General features: G+C 45.3%; 1 protein-coding gene and 1 pseudogene across 1 annotated transcript; one reads left to right on the top strand and one right to left on the bottom strand.

Moving 5' to 3' along the window:
* Positions 1 to 1,926: 1,926 nt before the first annotated feature.
* Positions 1,927 to 4,609, bottom strand: LOC125516470 (annotated as a pseudogene).
* Positions 4,610 to 10,533: 5,924 nt separating this feature from the next.
* Positions 10,534 to 13,229, top strand: LOC125515684. The gene is made up of 2 exons (XM_048681200.1): positions 10,534 to 11,740; positions 13,052 to 13,229. The coding sequence occupies exons 1-2, from the start codon at positions 10,621 to 10,623 to the stop codon at positions 13,063 to 13,065; spliced, it is 1,134 nt and encodes a 377-aa protein (XP_048537157.1). The 5' UTR covers positions 10,534 to 10,620; the 3' UTR covers positions 13,066 to 13,229.
* The last annotated feature ends 9,054 nt before the right edge of the window (positions 13,230 to 22,283 follow it).

Below are 22,283 nucleotides of genomic sequence, written 5' to 3'. Positions count from 1 at the left end.
TTCTGAGTGATGAACTCCACATGTATTCATAATTAATTGGAGCAGTAGAAAACTGAAAACCTGGAACTATGAAATATCAGTGGATGAAATTTATGGAACCACAAAAATGCAGGAAATTTAAATATACCTATATATTCCGATTTTTAGGACATTCAAAAGAGTGATTTAATATGAGAAAAAAAATATTGGATGTCGGTCAATGTGCTACATATCCGAATGGTTTTCTAATCAAACTTAATTACATATATGGCACACGAAATGATAAACGCCTGGCCGTAACAGTCAAAACTCATTACCCTGTTCTGATAAAAAAAATAACACTTCACAAGAACAACTTAGCTAGATGCATAGTTATTTTTTTGAGATAGTTAGATCATTTCATTGTGAAATAGTATTATTTAAATGACATGTCTGTTTGTTCCCTGACTGCTTACCTCCAAAATATATAACAGTCATGAATATTAAGCACTTGAATATGAGCTTTGATAAGTCAAGCACATGTACACCAATGAAGAATTATGTTTTTTATTGTCTTATAAACGATAAATGTGTTGCACAGTTGGAATGGAGAGAGACATGCAGCTTCATCCCCATAAAGGTTAGAAGCTTCATTGCAGAAGTCATTCTGCCGCAAACATTCAGAACAAATCAGTATAAGAACATGCATAAGCAAATTAAAGAAAAATGACATATTAGGATTGCACCAATTTGTCTTGCTCAGATGGCTTACCAGCGAAACCTATGTCATTGATTATTTTATTGCAACATCACAACTGACTTCATGGAGCTCTTCAGGTCATCTTTTTTTTCTAATCTGAAAGATGAACACATGGGTGATTAAAAACATTACTTTACATTCAATATGCGCATGATCCTAAATACAAGAGTTTCTGATTGTAACCTGAAGGTGTCCAAGTGCATTTGTTATTTGTAATCCTGAAATTTGAATCTAGTGGTTTGCCATTGATAACCTGCACATTCTCTTGTTAAGTTGGTAATCACTAATGCTGACTTGAAACAGAACATATATGAACTTCTAAGCAATCACATCCTAACCTCCTTGTTTTGAGCTTGCCAATCCTGATTAGTGACATTCCCAAGCCCTTCATTTAGCAGAAGACTTACTTATTACCTTTCTTCTTATGTCGTCTAGATGTTGGACTTCAGTGGCTAGTAAATTATCCAGAACACCGCTAGTCAGTGGTCTTGCTCCTACGCTAGTAAAAAATCAGCCCATACTTAGTTGAGACTTCATGATAGAAGAAGGTATACATTCTGATTAGTGACATTCCCAAGCCCTTCATTTAGCAGAAGACTTACTTATTACCTTTCTTCTTATGTCGTCTAGATGTTGGACTTCAGTGGCTAGTAAATTATCCAGAACACCGCTAGTCAGTGGTCTTGCTCCTACGCTAGTAAAAAATCAGCCCATACTTAGTTGAGACTTCATGATAGAAGTAAGAAGGTATACATTCTATGGAGATTACAAAGCCATTTCCTAAATGCTGGGATCAGTTACAGCTCAGCAGAGACACTGGAGAAAGACAGAGGTGAAGGGGAGGATGCAGGTTGCAGCTGGTTCGGAGGACTCACAGGCGGCGATGGAGAGGTTCGACCAGCAGAGCACCAATAAGCCGAGGCTGGCTGCTGAGTCGCTCCTCCATGCCCTAGCGAAGGAAGAGATCGTCGCGCATCAATCGGCCGGAGAAGGGGCGCAACGGTGGCGAAGGGCAGTTCGCGGAGGGAGATCTTCGTCAAGATACATAAGCGTGCTCCATTGCCCCATCTGGCGGCTGCTGCTCAGGGAGGAGGATGACCGCGCGTTCCGCCTGGTCGGCAGTGTGCTCGGCCCCGGCGCGACCGCGTCCGTGGTGTGCATCAGGGCGGAGGCATCGCCATTGCCGCGGGACACGTTCAAGGTGTGGGCTAAGGACCGCCGCCGGCGGATATCAACCGCAAGGCCGACACCGTCCTGGCGGACATCGAGGTGACAAGCAGCACGTCGCCCGGCGACGTCACAGTCGAGGAGCTCACATCCCGCGACGGCTCCATGCCGAAGAGCTCGAACATCTCCGGGTGCTCCACCCGGTACGGTACTGCACCGTCTACTGGAGCTCCCGCTTGACATCCTCCAGGCCACCCACGACACCTTGGGGACCTCCACCAGACCCGTCTCCCGCAGCGCCGACGGCTTGGTCACCTCCTTGGCGTGCACCAGGTCGTCCATGATCACGGACATGGAGTTGAGCACCTCCACGTCGATGGTGTCCGCCTCGAGGTCGATCACGTCCATCTTCTGGCGGATGCACTGGAAGGCCGCCTCGGAGCAGAGCACGGCGAGGTCGGCGCCGACGAAGCAGTGCGTGTCCTTGCTGATGCGCTCCAGGTCGACGTCGTCCGAGAGGGGCATGTCCTTGGAGTGGATGCGGAGGATATCGAGGCGGCCGACCTCGTCGGGCACGCTGATATCGATCTCCTTGTCGAAGCGGCTGAAGCGCTGGAGCGCGAGGTCGAGGCTGGTGGGGCGGTTGGTGGCGCCGATGACCATGACCTGCACGCGCGGGCGGAGGCCGTCCATGAGCATGAGCAGCTGGGACACGACGCGGCGCTCCACCTCGCCGTGCGTCTTCTCGCGGTTGGGCGCGATGGCGTCGATCTCGTCCATGAAGATCATGGACGGCGCCCGGGCCTCGGCCTGGGCGAACACCTTGCGCAGGTTGTCCTCGCTCTGGCCGGCCATCATGGACATGATCTCCGGCCCGTTGACAACGACGAAGTTGGCGCCCGACTCGGCCGTGATGGCGCGCGCGAGCAGCGTCTTGCCGGTGTCGGGCGGGCCGTAGAGCAGGATCCCCTTGGGTGGCTTCACGCCCAGCGTCTTGAACAGCTTGGGGTGGCGCGAGCTGCTTCACGCCCAGCGGCAGCTCGACCAGCTCCCGGATCTGCGCGAGCTGCTTGCGGACGCCGCCAATGTCATCGTAGCCCGGGCCGTCGAGCCTCCCCTCGTCCTCCCGCTTGACCGGGTTGGCGTCGTTGCAGAAGACCTGCATGCCCGCTGCCACGATGACGCACTCGTCAGGGTCCGTGTCGACGACCTTGATCTTCACGGCGTGCATGTGGCCGTGCACCACGAAGCGGTCGCCCTTGCGCACCGGCCGGCGCACGCCCATGAAGTAGGCTGCATCCACGCCCAAAACAAATCAATCAACAACTCAAGAAGACGCAAGAACAGATCAAAAAGACGCAAGAACAGACCAAGAATCAATCAACAGCTCAAGAATCGACTGATGACGGTTACTTACGCTTGACGTAGGCGTCGAACAGGTTGCCGCTGATGCCGTCGATGGAGTCCTCGAAGGGGGAGATGGCGACGCGGGCGGCGTCCTCAACACTGATCCTTGGAGTGGACGTGGCGGCCCGGTCGGCGCGTGGGCGGTGCGGGCGCTGGGCGGCGCGATGGTCCGGGCAGCGCGAGTGCGGACGGCGCGGCGGCGCGTGGCGCGTGGACGGAGCGGCTGTCCAGCGGCGCTTGTGGACAGGCACATGTGGAGGTTGTCCGGCGGCGGTCGAGGCGTGGCTGGCGCAGAGGTTGTAGGGAAGAGGTGGGGCGAGGTGTGGGGCGGTGGCCAAACTGCCCCGACGGCGTGGTAGCGAGAGGGCAGCGACGTGTTCGGGACGATGTTAATCCAATGGACATGGTGGGTAAATAATTAAGACAATGGCATGGTGGGTAAATAATTAAGGCAATGGCATGGTGGGTAATTAAAGCATAAAACGCGTTTAGTATGCTGGAGTGATGTAGACCATCGGATTGCAGGTCGATGAATAGGATGATCTGGTTCTCCGCCCTCTCTTGCTTTTATAGGGGTAGTAGAAAAAGGACACTTCTCTTTTCTAGCATATGGCTGTAGCTCACGTATCAGGCTCTTGTAACCTTCATATTTAGTACTAGTACATACCCCTCACCAAAGTGGAATGCTGAGCTGAACTTTTGGTTATTATTTTTGTGCACGGTGTCTTTTTAGATCATGGCAGAATGTTATCACTATGAGTCTATGACTAACTGACCTTGGAGTCGTTTATTCTCTGCTGAGCAGCTTACATACTGATCATGCAAGTCGTTATAATCAATTGTGCTTTTTTTTGTCGAATTTATCCTGATGATGTTGATGTAAGTTACTGTCTAGATAATGCTTGACTCGGCCAGTTCAAACTAAACTAAGAGTGTAGTCTTTCCTGAAATCTGAAGTTCAGTGTCGATCTCATCTTCAGAAGGACTAATTGGCATTTTCAGACTTTTTGGGCATACAATTAGAGATGCAGCGATCCAAGATCTAGTTTAATCTCATCATAAAACGTTTGCCATCTGTAAATCATCTCAAGAACATATTTTAGTTTAAGTGCATGTAACTCAGATGTTTTACGCGCTTACCGCAAACATGGAAAAATGATGTCAAGTACTCAACATTATGCTATCCTAAAATAGAAGGCATCTCTTCTTTCATGCATTGGCGAATGTGGACTCATGTGCTATATACGCGGACCATTTTGGGAGTAAGCCAATTGCATATTACCCCCAGAATGAAGTTTCTCCATTCTCTAGAGCCATTGATTGGTCAAGTAGATGATGAAGCATGAACTTGCTTCTAGGCTAAATTGGAGATTACCAAACAATCAAATAGACTTGTTGATATAATATTGTCCTGTTACATGGCTTTAGATTTTCTTCAAAAACTGTATGTTATTTTCTTTTTCTGGCATAACTAAAGGTCATATCTGAAATCCACCCATGGAATCTTTTGAACTAAGAAAAGGTACATGGCAGAGCAAATTATAAAGTCTTAAGTTGGTCATGAGTTTTGTGCTTGGTATCTTTACAGATCGTGGCAGAATGTTGTCGATCGCTGGCGAGGACAAACTGATCTCTTAAGTGTGCCACGCGCATTAGTGTTACATTGCATAGTGGACAAAATCCATCATCTGAAGTCTGCTGATGTTGCCTTTTCGAAGATACAACTATCAAGCTGGTCGTCGAGCAGTTTAAGCATGGAGGTTGCAAGTCCATTGTGGTTGTTCTTGTTCAATTCATCCTGATCATGTGGCCAGAAAAGGTTATTTCAGTTTAGTATACTACCATCAAGCTGATCATATTTTGTTGAGCAGTTTAAACAGGGCGGTTGCAAGTCAATTGTGGTTGTTCTTGTTCAATTCATCCTGATCATGTGGCCAGAAAATATTATTCAGTTTAGTATGTTTGCCTCTTATCTGTTGAGTAGCTTAAGTAGGAATGGTCCAAGAATGGGAGTGTTATGCTGTCGTAAGAAGCAGCTATGTGACTTGTGGGTAAAAAAGGAGGCAAATGTTGACCTGGAAGTCATGTTTCTTCCCCTTTTTGCTGTTATACGAAGCTGAGTTGCCTAATCATTGCTTCCTTTACCTTCCGTTTTTCACGCAGGGAAATATAGAATGTTGTTTTTGTTTTTGATGAAAAGGACCAAGGCGGGGCCCTGTTCTTCTACAAAATGTTGGCTGTTGGTGTGGTTTGTGTACATTCTATGTTCTTCGATTTTGGTCATTATAGATGTTTAATAATTTTTGAACTGAACGCATGATTAAAATGATAAGACTGTAGCCAGAAACTTAAGAATTCTAACAATAGGAATTGGCGGTGTGCTGCTACAGATTAATTGGTCACCTTTTGTTGTTCTTTCTATATAATGTTGGTTCTGTCCAATAATGCAGAGTTGATTCAATTTTTTGCTTTTGGCGCAATTTCTGCAATGTTGAAGCTATACTGTCTGAATCAAACAAAAACTGTGAGATAAGTTTAAAAGTTTTTCCCGTGAATGGAGATTAGATCAGTCTGGCTGATTGCATTGGTTGCTTTGTTGTAGGTTGTTCCATTCTATAATCTATATACATCACGCCCTGGTCAAATGTGGTGTGAACTTGTAGCAAATGTGGTGTGAACTTGTGTAGTCTGCTATCAGCTCTGAACTGCAGTCTGCTATCTGAGATTTGTGTAGGCAATATTCCAACTGACAGGAAGGGAAATGAACTTGCTCGGGCGCTGGCCCTGTCACTTACTCTTGCACTTCATTTGCTTGCATTGACGTATGTACCCCTGTGCTTCAGTGTATAGTGTGTCGCCCCTTTCGACCTGGGAATGGAATGGATCTTTTTGTTTATGATGCCTGTTCTGGAGCCGAGTCAGTCCCATTTAGATAACAGATCTCACGTGATTTTGCCCGCCCGTTCTACTTGCTTAAAAAAGAGGCTACCTGGTGAAAAGCCTCGCAAATTAATTGTTTCTCGAAAACCTAGCCACTGGGGTCATGTTGCTGCCCCTCGTCGGGCTCGTCATTTGAATGTCGTCTCTCTAGGTGAATACTCCCTCTGTCAGAAAAAGCTTGTCCCTCAAATGAATGTATCTAGCACCAAGTTAGTGCTAGATACATCCATTTCAGAAACAAGCTTGAGACAAGCTTTTTCGGACGAAGGGAGTACTCAAGTTTTTGCTTTTTGCTGGAGACCTGGAGCGAGTGTTAGCGGTGTGCTCGTTGTTTGGTCTCCCATCGGATGGTAGCGAGAAACCAGAGCAACGGCTCCAAAAATTGTCTTCATGTTCGGGGTATAGCTTCGGTAAGCCACCTTTTTTGCATGTTTACTTGGCGGCAAGAAAACTAATAGTGAACTGACTATATCTGAACCGTTTTAAGAGTGGCTGGTTTCGAAGGTGGGAGATCAGACTCAAATGCATCTGGCGAACTTCTGCCATTATATACAAGGATTAGTATGTATATATCGACTGTTCAAGAACTCTTTCTCTAAAATGAGGCAAAACCTTTGCTTTTTCAATAAATCAGAAAAAGACGGTTGGCGTTAATAATACTAAGAAATGTGTAGCATATTTCAATTGTTATGACAAGATAAGGGTGAGAACTTGTATATATATATATAAAAAAAATTATCCCTAGTTTACGAAAGGGATTCCAAATGATTATTATTTTTCACAACTAGAAAAGAATGATCTCTAGTTGTTTACAAGATTAAGCATTTCAGTGACTACCCTTTATCTTATTGCATAAAAGAAGATGTACTACCGCTTTATCCATCACAAAAGGATTAGCCAAACTGAAAGGCTTGATGAAACTTTCTGTCAGCCACATACTGAGATATGTTGGTACGCTTCAATAAGTGACGATAATTATGACGGAAATGCAAGCCATCATCACCGTCTGGACCCACATAAACAGCCACATTAATACCGTCTAGACTCACATGTAAGAAGCCACGTCAGCATTTTCTGGGCCCATATGTCAGAATCGTTGACCAGTCAAAATTGACGCACCAATTGTTAGTGACGGTACCTCGTCACCAAAAATAACGATATTATGTGGCAAATCGGTTGTTCAAATGGTGACAGTCCTGACCGTCAAGAAAAATAGACTCCAGTGAAAAAACCTGAACGAACCATGTGACAGATCTTAGGTCATGGAAAAAGTGGTACCATAAGTATTTTGTTTTTTTGTGACGATGATTCAGTGATGGACCACGTGAGATGTGACGGCCAGAAACCATCACTAGTGCATTTTTCTTCCGAAGATCAATTTTACGTGACACAAGTGGCTCGTCACAAAAAACCTTGATTTTGTAGTGAGAATTCATCTTCATCTGTGCTCTATTAATTCCAGCCACACAGTAGAGACGTTCCCGATAAAGACAATATCCACTATGACCCATTAGTTAATATTTTGCGCAAAGTAGACAAGTGCATAAACTTTGCCTGTCCCTCGACCAGACACCAAGCTTGTTTGGCCAACAAGGTCTGCTTAAAAAATTGCATACCTTCTAAACTCATTCCGCCATGAGTTTTGGGGAGGATCTCCCAGGCCAACAATCCATCTTCCTTTTTCCATTATCCACTCTCTATCAGAATTCGATGGAAATTCCCTGCGGATTGGTGCTATTCTGCCGCCATGGCATACATAATGCAATTCGCAAGATTGATAAAGTCGTACATGCCAAGGATGGTCTGAAAAATATGGGTCCACCAAAAATTAGATTTTTCTCATGGCTCATCCTGCAAGATCGTGTGTGAACGGCAGATATATTATCTCGGGGGGAGGGGGGAGGTGACGAGGAAGTGAACCAGAAACGGGGGCGCACCTAATGTTCAAATGCCGCTACGCTGCTAGGTTTTGGGATGCGGTCAATGCATGGCTGGGGATGCAATTTAGGTCAATTCCTGGTCCGTTCTTCCATCCGTGGCAACATGGTGGAACAAACATGGTGGGATGGTAGGAGTCAACAGGAAGGCCTATAATTCTTTGAAGATGTTAGTCTGTTGGGCACTTTGGAATGAAAGGAACGCAAATGTGTTTCGCAAAAAGGCCTCCTTACCCTCACACGTTATTGCGTCGATCAAGGCGGAGGCGATACTCTGGGTGCTTGCAGGGGCAAAATTTCTGAGTAACATTTTACCGGGAGAGTGATCCCTTTGTGTTTTTTGTTTGACCTTTGTGGTCATGTAACAAACAGACTTTGCTCTCCACTTCTTATTAAGTGAGACGAGACAAATCTTTTGCCGCCGTTTCAAAAAGAAATATCTTTGTCAGAATCGTCATGTCAAATTCTTGAGCTCGTCACAAATAAATGCGGGCAGCCTAAACACACTTAAAACATTGGTTGGACTCAATTAACACCTCTTTTGCCTTGGAAGAGGAATACTTCTCTCCGCGGTCAATTAGTCTCTTTCTAATTATTTTTTGTAGTGATTGGATTTTACCTTCGTGCATTGCCCCCGGTTCAGAGACTCCACGAGAGAGCTCCAAAATTTCTTTTTTTTCAACAAACATGCCACAGAAAAAACAAGAATGGAACACTTTCACGGATTCACATGTTGTCCAGACAAGGATGCACATATGTGTTCAAAACATTCTTTATAATATTGGCTTGTCCCACATTAGCATACAAAAACAACAAGGAGTTATCAGCGAAGACCAGGTGAAAGATACCTGATGTCCGCCGACAAATTTTAAAAGGTACTAGCCCCCATCAGCCACTTCCTTTTCATCAGAGGAGAGAGTGCATCAACAACAGATAATAATAATAATAATAATAATAATAATAATAATAATAATAATAATAGGGACAATGAACCACTTCGTGGGAGGCCTCGAGCAGGCGAAAATTCTTTCAATAATTTCTTGTTCAATTTCACAGAGTACTTGATATACGTCACACACTCCATAATCCAATAGATCAACCCAACTCAAAAGCCCCATTTAACAAGGCCTTCTCGGCAATGATATACTCTCTCCGTCCAAAATTAGTTGACGCTCAAATGGATATATATATAGCATTGAAACGGATGAAATGATTTTTATTGATCAAAGAAAGATGGTACAAAGGGTCTAAATTGTAGTATGAAAAAACACGGCCAACCGGGAGCCTCGGTATAAACAAAGTTACATCAAGTTCGACCAAACTTGTAGTTTCTTGATCACCCATTCACATCGGTGTATTCTTACAAGCCTCTAGTGAAAAACCTGCAGCAGAGATGTTTGACAAAGTCGCAATCGCATGACCCTCACATCCCAATGGCAGAATTAAAAGACTGTTTGCTGAATATACAACAATACCAGGGGACAAATTGCTTGAAAGAAAGGATGCCGAAATAATGATTCATTGATGAGCCGGGTATAAATAAAGAGTTCAAAAGCACGGAAAGAGAGAGGAGAGGTGCGACCAAAACTCAAAAACATCATCGCTATCACAAACAAAAATATGTATCAATGTTGTTTGTGTGCATTCCAGAAAATAAATTTGTAGCAGTGGAATTTTATAAAGACATACTTGCATCTATATGTACATGTGTATAAAAAATCCAGATCTATTGATATTGCGAGTTATTTTAAAAAGCGGTATGTGGAGAAAGAGTTTTTTGGTGGAATAAAGCCACATGTACTTCATTTCTTAACCATACAACAACATCATGTTCACTGCGACGACGGTGGTGGAACATGGTTTATATGTTTTAGAAGGCCACACCAGTACACACAACATTTTGAACTTGCACGTTTGAAGGAAATTCCCAATAACTTGAAGAAAGCATATTTTTAGAAGGTTATTATGAAAAAATAAGTAGGTTGACCCGGTACATCCCTACGTATCTTTTTTTTTGAACACAATACAGACGCAAGCGCTCATATAAACGCGCATACACTCATCCCTATGAACGCACACACGCACACCCTACCCCTATAAGCACCTCCGAGAGACTGAGCCGGCATATCCCACTGAAAGCGTATCGCCGGAATTCCTGAAATAAATCCAGGATAAATGCGAGTATCAGGATTTGAACCCTGATGGGTTGAGGATACCACTGTCCACCTAACCATCTCAATCAGAGATTGGTTCGCCATCCCTACGTATCACTATGTATGTTGTTTTGAGATTTTATTTCCCTGAAAATTCACAAGCTTCAAAACCTTCTTGGGATTTACACTCTCCGTGGGCTTCATTCTCCAACCTTGTTCTGGGCTTCCCTTTCTTTTGGGCTCTTCTTCTTCTTCATTGTCTCGTTGGAGAGCCTGCAGATCGCGCATCGGTGAGGAGATGAGCAGCCCCCGCAGCCGCCCTAGGTCGTCGGCGGCGGCGCCACTGGACGACGAAGACCTCCTCTCCGAGATCCTCCTCCGCCTCCCCCCGCTGCCCTCATTCCTCCCCCGCGCGTCCCTCGCCTGTAAGCTCTGGCGACGCATCGTATCCGACCCCCGATTTCTCCGCCGCTTCCGCGAGCACCACCGCCGCAACCCTCCCCTCCTCGGCTGCTTCGTCCAAACTCTCTACACCGTCCATTTCGAACCTACGCTGGAGGCCCCCAATCGCGTCCCGCAAACCCGCTTCCCCTTTCCCATCGACACCGGCGGCACCGTCATGATCCTCGGATGCCGCCATGGCCTCATGCTCATCTTCCTTTGGACGCGGAACCAGCTCCTGGCATGGGACCCCCTCACGGGTGACCAGCACCGCCTAGACATTCCCCCAGGGTTCGACAAGGAGGAAACCGTGATTAACGGAGCGGTGCTTCGTGCTCCCGAAGAAGCCAACCACTTCCAGGTTGTCTTGGTTGGCAACAGCGACATAAAACTTACACAGGCTGTCGCCTCGGTGTACTCGTCGGAGACTGGTCTATGGAGTAATCTGGTGTGGACACTGCTTCTGGCCGACGATCCTCATGTACCCACCATGGTTTACCATGACATGTGCTCTGTGATGGTTGGGAATTCCCTTTACTGGTTGCTTTCTGTGAATTGGTTTGGAATACTTGAATTTAATTTGGATAGGCAGAGCCTAAGTGTGATAAATGTGCCAGTGGAAATCATCGATGTCGGCAGTTGCTTGCTCACGGTTATGCAGGCTGAGGGTGGTGGCCTTGGTTTCCTCTTCATTTCGGAGAACTGCATCCAGTTATGGAAGAAGAAGACGGACTGTGATGGTGTAGCTTCATGGGTGCTGGGAAGAACTGTTGCACTAGACAAGCTACTTTCCATGAATTCAGAGGAGGCAAGGATACTTGGGTTTGCCGAGGACAACAATGTGGTGTTACTGTGGGCATTTATCGGTGACATTTTCATGCTTCAGTTTAAATCATCACAGTTAAAGAAACTTTTCGAATCCCACCACAGTTTCTCCTGGCGTCGCTATTATCCATTCGAAGGTGTCTATACTGCAGGTAAAGAGAAACCAAGTTATTTGATATTCTCGTGTTGTTATTGTTGAGTTATGTGCTTCGAGTCAGAGGTAGCAAACACTTTATCCGTTTATTCTTTAGATGTTCATAGAGTAAAACAACGAACAGAATGACTGGCAGAAATAATATATTTGAGGCGGATTGGCAAATTCTGTATATAATTAGCGAACTATTTTTTATTGTTGCGGGCCTATTGCCATATTCAAAAATTTCATTATCAGATACAGCTGAATTGTTTTCTGGAATTATGTAGTAGTGTGCATAAATCTAGTTAGTGCCCCCTTGTATGCATTTAACTGTTCGTTGGAATCTCGTTGGTTCCTGGACTTCCTATTCTTGTAGACATGGGCATTGGGGGTGGACACGATGGAGTTAAACTCTTGCACAATACATAATATGATTTTTCCGGATAGGCATACTATCATGATGTATTGACTGAGCAGGTAACTATCTGTTAGTAGTAGCCGAATGGAATATTTTTTCTTTCCTGTCCTTCCAGGGTATTTTTTTTTTGTTTTTTACTTTTGCTGGTTGCTACATTGAATTGAGTTTTTCCTGTGTGTATGTCAAGTTTCAAGTTCGAGGATGATTTATTTGTTTTTCCATCAATGCAAATATTTGATAACTAACAATGTCCTAGTATTTGGCTTTAAACTTTATTTGATTAATATGGGCTTGCAATTTCTTTCACATTATTGCTCATTCAGGATCGTTATAATACCTTAAGATCGCTTGCAGTTGTTATTGTATAATTATGTTAATCTTAAGCGGTTTGGTTATATATTTTCTCAGCATGGCTCTATTTGTTAGTTTAACTCAGATAACATCCAATATAGTTTTTTCTGATCCAAACTACGATTTCTTTGTGCTCTGCTGGGTTGGCATTCGGCCATTCCCTGCGTACTGGCACTCTGTTCGAATGTTGGTTTTGTTTTCGATGAAAACGGTACTGGGGCAGGCCCCTGTTTTTCTAAAAGCATGTGGTTTCTGTGCAGTCTACTTTCTTCAATTTCGATCAATATGGATGTTTAATATTTGTTGTACTGAACACCTGAAAAAAAATGACAAGACCAGATGCAGCGAAAAACTTGAGAATATGCTAACAGTAGGAAATGAAGGTGTGCTGCTACAAATTAATTGATCTCCTATATAATGCTGGTTTTGTCCAGTAATGCTGACTTAATTCAGTTTTGAGCTTCTGGCGCAATTTCCAGTGTTTGAGTCAAACAAAAATTGCGAGATAAGTTGGGATATTACAAATCAGTCTGGCTGATGGTATTGATTTCTCTACAGGTATCAAGAGTTAGGATTTCGTTGTCTGAGATGCAGAAATGGATTATTCGCTGCAGGTTCGTCCATTCTGTATGCAGAAATGGAATTAATCTTCTCAACTGTGAATTGCCGTCTGTTTAGTGATTCACGTAGGCAATATTCAAACTGGCAGGAAGAGAAATGAACTTGCTTACCGTTTGCCCTGTCTCTGAATCTTGCAGTTCATTTGCTTGCATTGTATGCACTATTTTCCGTGTGTACAAATATTTTTCGGCGTTGTTTGCTCATGTGCCACGATCTCTGCTTATGCCCATGACGTTTCATTCTTTGTGTGTTTGAATTTGTACGCTAGTCCAACAGCATCTCTGAATTTGAGTCGTCTTCTTGAGAAATGAAACGTACCGACAATGCATATATACCCCTGTTCTTCGGTGAGCTGGGGACGTAGTGTGTTGCCCCTTTTGACCTGGGAATGGAATGAATCTTGTTTGTAAAAAACAATAGAGCGAACCTTGCCCAGTAGAATCCTCTCTATTAAAAGCCATTTAAAAAATAGGCTATCTGATGAAAGTCTCTCGCAAATCAATTATTTGTTGAAACCTAGCCGATGGGTGCATGTCACTGCCCCTCATCGCCATAGCCGTGACCGGCTTGTCATTTGAGTCTCGGCTCTCCAGGTGAAACAACAAGTTTCGGTTTTACTTGAGCGGGTGTCAGTGGCGTGCTTGTTGCTTTCCCCTAGGGGTGTTGCCTGGTTTGGTCTTTCGTTAGATTGTAGCGGCTCATGAAATACCGGAGCCGCAACGGCTCTGGAAATTGCCTTGAGGTTTAGGGTGTTAGCTTCAGAAAGCCACCTTGTTTATGTATTGATGTCAACGCAAGTGAGCTGTCACTGAAGCGTGCCAGACTATCTACTGTGGCGAAAAGTGCCCGATAGGATACAGTATGCGTGTGGGCTGAGTGTGTGAGTAAGTGACCAACCTTTACGGCACAGGCCCATGTACGAGCGAGGATATAAGCTCCGAGTCTAGTCTGTAACAACTAACAGGCATCGATTGATGAGAAATGAAACATTGCTTCTCCTACCTTCCTTCTTCCTCTCCAAGTTGAACTCATCTCCTCCGATCCCCAATTCTTCTGGCTACCCTAGGGTTCAGGTATTACAATTGGTATTCAAAGCTTCGTTGGTCCTGATCGCGCTTCACAAACTCGAGATTCACCAGTAACATCGACTGGTTGATTGCCTTGTGCAGTCGACTGTAAATTCGAGATCAGTGTTCGGTCGAATTCAGAGGAAGTGACAACGGCACCGTTCAAGCCGAGCACGCAGACTAGGTACTTCAGGCGAAGGTGGATGGGATTGAGGTGATTCAGACTCGTCTTGACGGGCTGGATGCTAAATTCGAAGAGCAAGTCTCGCGGTTGGATCAGGTATAGGCCAAGGTAAATCTGTCGGTGAGTTCTATCGGAGAGATCCACCACGAGCAAGTTCAGGTGGCGCTAGTGCTGAAGGAATCCACCAGCGTCAGTCGTCAGAGATGCAAAGTAGGATCGGATCGTGGCGGAGGGCTGTTTGGGCGTGTCGCCAAAGGCTGCAGCAAATTTTGGGGCGCCGACTACATCCCGTGCACCACCACCACCACCACTACCTCCGCCCCTACAACCGCGCCCACCAGCAGAACCCCAGGTATCACAGTCACACTCCGCAAAAAAAGAAAAAGGTATCACAGTCACAACCTGTTCAAGAGGAGCAGAGCAGTGAGTGGCCGTGGATGCCAAATATGGAGTTTCCACGATTTGAGGGCGAGGATGTGCGTATCTGGTTGGATAATTGCAAGGCTTATTTTTCCTGCTGTATCAAATACCATACTCATTCAAGCTGATGTCCGTGTCGATGCACCTGCATGGTAACGCCGCTCACTGGTTTCAGTCCTACAAACTGACAGAGTACTGCAGTAGATGGGACATTTTTTGCACAGCTATCACACAGGAATTTGAGGTCAATGTTCACCGCACTTGTATGAGGGATTTGCTGGTGCTGTGGCAACAGGGCACGGTTCAGGAATATCTCACGACTTTTCATCAGTTGGTGTACCAGGTCTGGATGTATGAGGGCAATATCAGTGAAACAATGTTGGTGACGCAGTTTGTCCTGGGGCTCAAAGAGGAACTGCGAGCTGTTGTTGAGATGCAGTTACGTACCACAATAGCAAGTGCTTGTGAATATGCATTGGTGCAAGAAGCTCTGCTCGATAGGGCCAAACAAGGAAATAACAGGACTTTCAGAAGTTCAACTTACACAAAAACCCAGTCCCGGCCAGAACAAACACCACAGTCTCAACTAGCTGCTGGAGATATGTGGAAAGCATGGCAACTGAAGGATTACAGATGACAGAATGGGCTGTGCTATAGTTGTGGTGATAAGTTTGCACCTGGACATGTTTGTGCTAATAAACAGGTGGCACAGGTCAAGGCACTTCACATGGCTGAAGAAGCAGCTCATCTGTCTGATGTTGTGCTGGACGCCATTGCTAAAGAGGAAATTATAGAAGAAGCTGCTGCATATCTCTCAGTGAATGCTCTGGCTGGTACTACCAACACAAAAACAATTCAGATTCGAGCTCTGGTGGGAAATCAAGTGATGCTGCTCTTAGTAGACTCAGGTAGCTCTCACACTTTCTTAGATCAACAACTTGTAGACAAATTAAAATGCCCTACAGTGTAGCTCCCAAGTGCTATGACTGTCAAGGTAACTAATGGAGAGAAACTAAAGTGTACACACATGGTGCACGGCCTGAATTTGTGGGCACAAGGGCACACTTTCTCCACTGATACGAGAGTGCTGTCCATAGGGGGCTATACTTGGCATGGATTGGCTCTCTCAGTGGAGTCCCATGGCCTGTCATTGGGAAGAGCAGTGGATACAGTTCCAAGACAACAAGGAAACTATCACCTTGCAAGGCCTGAAAGCAAAACCCATCACTCAACTACAAGAGCTCACTATAGATCAGGTAGTGAAGTGTCACAAAGGAAATGATATCTGGGCAACGGCAGTGCTGTCTGTAAACACAATGCCCTTTGTTTCTGAAACTCCTGACTGCATTCAGAAAACTATAGACTCCTTTGCTGATATCTTCCAAGAACCTACAGGACTACCACCAACAAAGGATTTGATCATGCAATTTCTCTGCTATCCAATACTGCTCCTGTGAATGCCAGACCTTACAGATATTCTCCTCTGCAGAAAGATGAGATAGAGAGGCAAGTGTCTGAAATGTTAGCTGCATGAATTATTTCTCCTAGCATGTCTCCTTTTGCATCTCCTGTCCTGTTGGTTTCATGAACTTCATTCTGAAAGGCTGCACCAAAAAAATTGTGTTGTTCTTTATGGATGGCATATTGGTCTTCAGCAAAGATCTAACAGCTCATCAACAACATTTGCAACAGGTCTTCCAAATTCTAAGAGAACATCAACTCTATGTCAAGCTCAGTTAATGCTCCTTTGCATAGCAACTGCTGGAGTATTTAGGTCACATCATTTCTGACAAAGGTGTGGCCACAGATCCAGCAAAAACAACTGCCATGGTACAATGGCCAACTCCCACTACAGTCACTGAACTCACGGGGTTATTGGGACTCACAGGGTACTATAGAAAATTTGTTCAAAACTATGGCATTATTGCCAAGCCCCTCACCAATCTGCTGAAGAAAAAGTCCTTTCGATGGAGTGCTGAAGCTCAAGCTGCTTTTGATCTACTGAAAAAGGATATGACATCTACCCCTGTCCTAGTTCTACCCGATTTCAACAAACCTTTCTGCATAGAGACAGATGCCTGTGACTCTAGCATTGGACCTGTGCTCACACAGGAGGGCCATCCTGTCGCCTACTACATCATCTATGAAAATGAATTTATGGCTATTACTATGGCCATTGAGAGGTGGAGACCCTATGTATGTAGGGGCCCTTTTGTGATGAAATAGACCACAAGAGTTTGTGTCACTTGGAAACTCAAGCTCTTACTTCAGATCTCCAGAGAAAAGCCATGACTAAGTTGATTGGCCTTCAATTCCAGTTCCAGTACAAGAAAGGGGAGCATAACAAAGAATGCTCTGTCCAGAGTAGGACATCTGTTTGCCTTGCCTGCGGTTTCTTCAAGCCAGCCTGTCTGGATTCAAGAAATTCTCAATTCCTATGAAATTGACTGCAAAGCTCAGCACCTCTTGCAGAAACTAGTGGTCCATTCTGATGAAGAACCTGAGTTTTCTCTGGAGAATGGGTTGCTTAAACACCAGGGCAGAATTTGGATAGGGGCTAATGCTGGATTGCAAACAAAAATCATTGAAGCCCTTCACTCTTCCCCTGTGGGAGGTCATTCAGGCACTCAATTCACTTATGAAAGAGTGAAGAAATTGTTTCATTGTGATGGTCTCAAGGAGGTTGTGGCAAATTTTGTTCAGCAATGTCAAGTCTGTCAACAAGCCAAACATGAACACTGCAGATACCCTGGGCTACTTTGCCCACATTTCATATTAAACACATTCACCCTAAATACTGCTTTCATCATGAATTGCATCTTTGACTAACATATTATCATTAAGTGGCTGGTAAAGTATTTTGTTTGATGCTGTACAGAGTGAAAAAGATGACATATATTGTAGATTGAAGGAAGTGTATGTACTAGTAAAAGATGATGCTTGATCTCTTAATTGAGGCTTTCTACTGCATGCATTTAATTAAATTTGATTTGCTAGCAACTAGCTAGCTCGTATATAAGTATGACCACGAGCTCGAAATCAGACGTTTCTCCCTTTTCTACTCCATGAACCCCCCTTATGCCCATGATAACAAACAATATTTGAAATATTTTGATAAGCTAGGTTGTTCAGAATTGGCTTCTAATGGACTTATTATAAGTTTTAACCACTAACATCTTAGCCTCTATTAAGATCAAATGTAGTCAAAAACCAGATGGTGACATTAGAATTTCTAGGCATGCCACTATTCTACAAACTACCTATTGCTTCTCTATGTTTGTGTTGTTGGCATTGTGTATTTGTGTTACTGCTGAAGGGATCCAAAATTGGAGCTTTTGGCACTTGTCCACAATACTAGTGAAGCCAACGTTTACTGTTTGAGTCATACAGAAATTGTGAGATATAACTTTAACAGCTTTTCCATGAATGTCTTGTACAAATTGGTTTGACTGATTAAATTGATTGCTCTGCAGGTATCTAGAAATGCATTCCGGTGGTTGAGATGAAGAAGTGGCTCCCCCCCACCCTCCGCGTAGATTTGTCCATTTTGTATGTTGTGTATACCGGGTCTTCTGTAGACACTAGTCAACTGGCATGAAGACACAATCACTTGTTTTGTATTAATAATTAGCATTGGCCCTGTCAGTTAATCTCGTTCTTCATTTTTTTTTTCTATGCTCGCAAGCAAGCATGTTGATGCAAGCCAAAGTGTCAGTTGCGCCATTGTTTTCTTATGTACCATTGTGTCAGGTCGAGGGTTCAATTTTAAATCTCTGCTTATGTTTTATCCCATGGCGTTCCCTTTTGTATAGTGAGCGTGTGTGCGTGTTTTTGGATTCTTATTAGATAAAAATTTGTGTGTCGAGAAGGTATCATTGCTGCGGTGATGCTACTGTGAGTTGTATTTGTAGCATGATCAGGCAGGTGCACTTCATATGGAACACTCTGGTGAAAGTACTCCCTAATGCTGTCAAGAGTAAAAAATGGCTGTTATATATGTTTTCGGTTGAAGGAAGTGCCAATTAGTAAGATTATACGCGGTCCCTTGCTTGAGGCTTTTACTCCGTGAATTTGATCAATTTTTTTGATTTGTTGGTGACTAGCTGGCTCGTACATTTCTAAATAAGCATGCCTATGAGCTGGGATGTTCCTACCGCATGAGCCCCTCGTACGCCTACTGTTCTTTCGCCCTCTACTCATACTAGTGTGGCCAAAAATGATTCTAAAATTTGAGGCTGAACATGTACTACCACATTGCAAATTCCCTACCGCTGTTCTCTGTTTGAGATGGTTCAGTTTCGGAGCTTTTGGCACAATCTTCATGATTGTGATGCTGATTTTTTCTGCTTGAGTCATACAAAAATTATGAGGTTAGCTCCAGCAGCTTTACCTGAATGGGCAGTACTATTTTCTTTAACCGATTCATCTATATCTTTTCTGTGGTGTACACCAAAGGCAAATACATGTATCAAAATGGGGTCACATTTTCTTTTTCAAACAGAAACTTGTCATTTTGTGTAACATTTAGATCAATGTACTATTTAATACGTAAGTTTTACCCGTACTAGAAAACATTTAGGGCGCGTTTGGTTGCCTTGGATGAATAGTGCCTGCATTTCAGCCACATCTCAACCCAGCATGGTTTAGCAAAAACAGGCAACAAATCAACATCTGCATGTTGTTTAGTTGCCTGCATTGCATTAATGGCCATTTTAGGGCCGGTTGTTTGGTTGTCCGAATTTGTGCTTAAGGGTGAGCACCACGGCTGTTTGGCTACATACATGTTTGTGTTCTGCTCACCCCATTCAAATGTGATGGCCTTACCGGCCACCACATTAGGCGATGGCCTTACCGGCCACCACATTAGGCACAACAACAGGTAGAGCACTAAACAACACAACAACTAGCAGCTAAACAAGCTAACAACAGAGAAACAAGCAACTAAACAACAGATAACAGCAGATAAACAAGCAACTAAACAGCAAATCTGCTAAACAGACTTAAGTTTAAAGACAACAGGTGCTTAACCCTAGACAAAATATTAACAGGTTCATGCCAAGTTCTCCGATCACCGTAGCCACTGCCTCATCGCCTCCCGGAACTTGGGAGGGATGATGAGCATGGCTAGATCCTCCTCGTCCATGATTTGCACGTAGAATCGTAGCAGCTCTCGGGACCCCTCCTCGTGGCCGGTCCTAGGAGCTCGTCCCCTTGAACGTGGTCGGCTAATGAAGGCGACCCTGCCAGGCAGGTACACACTCTTGAGCCAGGATTCATGGGGACGAAGTCCACGGTGGCCTCGGCGCCGTCTACGACATGGGCTCCTCCACCGGCCCTATCCCAGTCCGTCTTCATCACCTTGTCAGCTAAGATGACATGGATTAGTAGCAAGGCATTGGCAGCATGCTACATTGGTACTAGTCCCTAAAGTAGCAAACACATTTGTCCTACCTACCATGAGAACCATGCACGTAAACCTAACATGCACATTTGTACTAGAACGCTAAGCACGAACATCAAAGACAACACAGCACCAATATAGCTAGCATGCCCATGAACCCTAAGCATGAACATGAAACACACACCAATCTAGATAACATGCACATGAACAAGTAGGAGGAACATCAAAGACAACAACAATATGGCTAGCATCATGAACAAATTGTTGCACATGAGCACTAATCGTGAACATAAAAAACAATCTACCATGGCCATGAACAGATTGTACATCATGAGCACTAAGCACACACCAATATTGCATGCCTATGAACACTAGTAGGCATGAACATCAATCAAAAGAACTATATCTAACATAGCCAAGACCACATTCTACATCATCAGCACTAAGCACAATCCAATCTTGCATGCCTATGAACACTATACTACGCATGCACATGAAATACAGAACAAGCATGAACACTAACTTGCCCATGAACAGTACCGCACAAGAAGGAATCGATTCGATTCGATTCCAATCGAATCGGATCGTATCAAATCGATTCACATCTCACCAGAGCATGCTAATGACGAAAACCCTAACCTACAAATCTACAAGCAGAGGGATTGTTCTTACCGGAGTGGGTGGAGTTGGAGCGTACGTCGGCCGGGGAGAAAACCCCAGTGGGAAGGAGATGGTGGGCGAGGAGGAGGAGCCACCAATGCCGACGGCCGTCGGCATTGGCCCGGTGCTCCTGCCCACGCGTGCGGTCGAGGAGGAGGTCGCCGTCGCCCATGGGCCCGTGGCGATGCCTGCAGAAAACCTTGGATGGAGGTAACCCCCCCCCCCTCCCCAAGCAAAGGGGTTCCGTGCAGCGTCGCGGTGCCGACCCCCATCGGCGGCGTCACCAAACCTAGGACCATGAGGTCCGGTAACTGTGGTGGAGCCGGAGAGGCCGGCACTAGATTGACCGGACGAGGTGGCCTGGTGTAGATAGGGGAGGCCGCGTGCAGAGCCCGCATTAGATCGACCCCAGAGTTCGCCAAGCCGGCAACCCACCGCTCGTGGATGCGGTTGTTGCCGGCGTTGATGATGGGGTCAGCGGAGGGCGCGGCGGAGGGCGACTCATCGGTGGAGAGGAGAGGAGTGGAAGGGGCCGGCGGTGAGAGGAGAGTGAGGAGGTGTGGTGTGAAAGGGAGTGGGCGGTGACAAGAGAGGGAGGGGGAGTTATGAGACGTTCGGTCCCGTCTCATGCGCTTCCCGAGGCGTGCAGCGAGGAGGCACGTGTGGCCGCGCTCAGCCTGGCTACTGTAGCTTGTGGGCCTGGCCCGGGACTGCTTTAAGTTCCGTGCGGGCCGGGATGTGGGTGCCGCTCAGGCAACCAAACAACTGGTTTTCGTCCCGCACGGGCCTGGTTGGCCCATATACGAGCAACCAAATGCGTCCTTATATGCACTCATAGATTTTTTGAGAAATTTTGGAATCTTTTTCACATTTTTTTAGAACTCGCAAGTTTGAACATCCTGTAGCAAATCTCCTTTTTTTCAAGGTTTTTTTTTGAGGTCGCATAGTGAATCTGCTTCTATACTGTTACACTCATAATGGGCTTCTCATTTTGAGTTTTGGGCTCACAACTTCAGCGTGACGTCTTCCCTTGCTATAACGTTGGGGGGCCTGCTACAATCGCACTGGTTCCAGTCCAACGCATTCCCAATATTAGCAGCCTCCAACTCCGCCCCCGCTTGTCGTCGGCGGCGGCGCCGCTGGACGACGGGTAAGCAGCCGCAGCTCCTGGTGTGGGCACCATCACCGGGGAAGAAAACCTCCATCGGTGCGGCGGTGCTTCGTGCTCCCGGTGAAATCGACCATCTCCAGGTGATCTCTTGGTAGCCGTCGCCTCTGTTTACTCGTCGGTGAGCGTTTTCCTACCTGATATGTATCTTGCCTTCCATCTGTGTTGGCCGCATGTCCCTACCTCAGAAACTAACAAGTTTGCTTTTGCTGTGACGATTGAGATCTATTAGAATTAGCCAGCTGAGAATTAACAAAATAACTAGAAAA

Source organism: Triticum urartu, chromosome 6 (assembly GCF_003073215.2).
Source record: "Triticum urartu cultivar G1812 chromosome 6, Tu2.1, whole genome shotgun sequence".
Lineage (NCBI taxonomy): Eukaryota > Viridiplantae > Streptophyta > Magnoliopsida > Poales > Poaceae > Triticum > Triticum urartu.
This window is presented reverse-complemented; position numbering and strand designations above follow the sequence as displayed.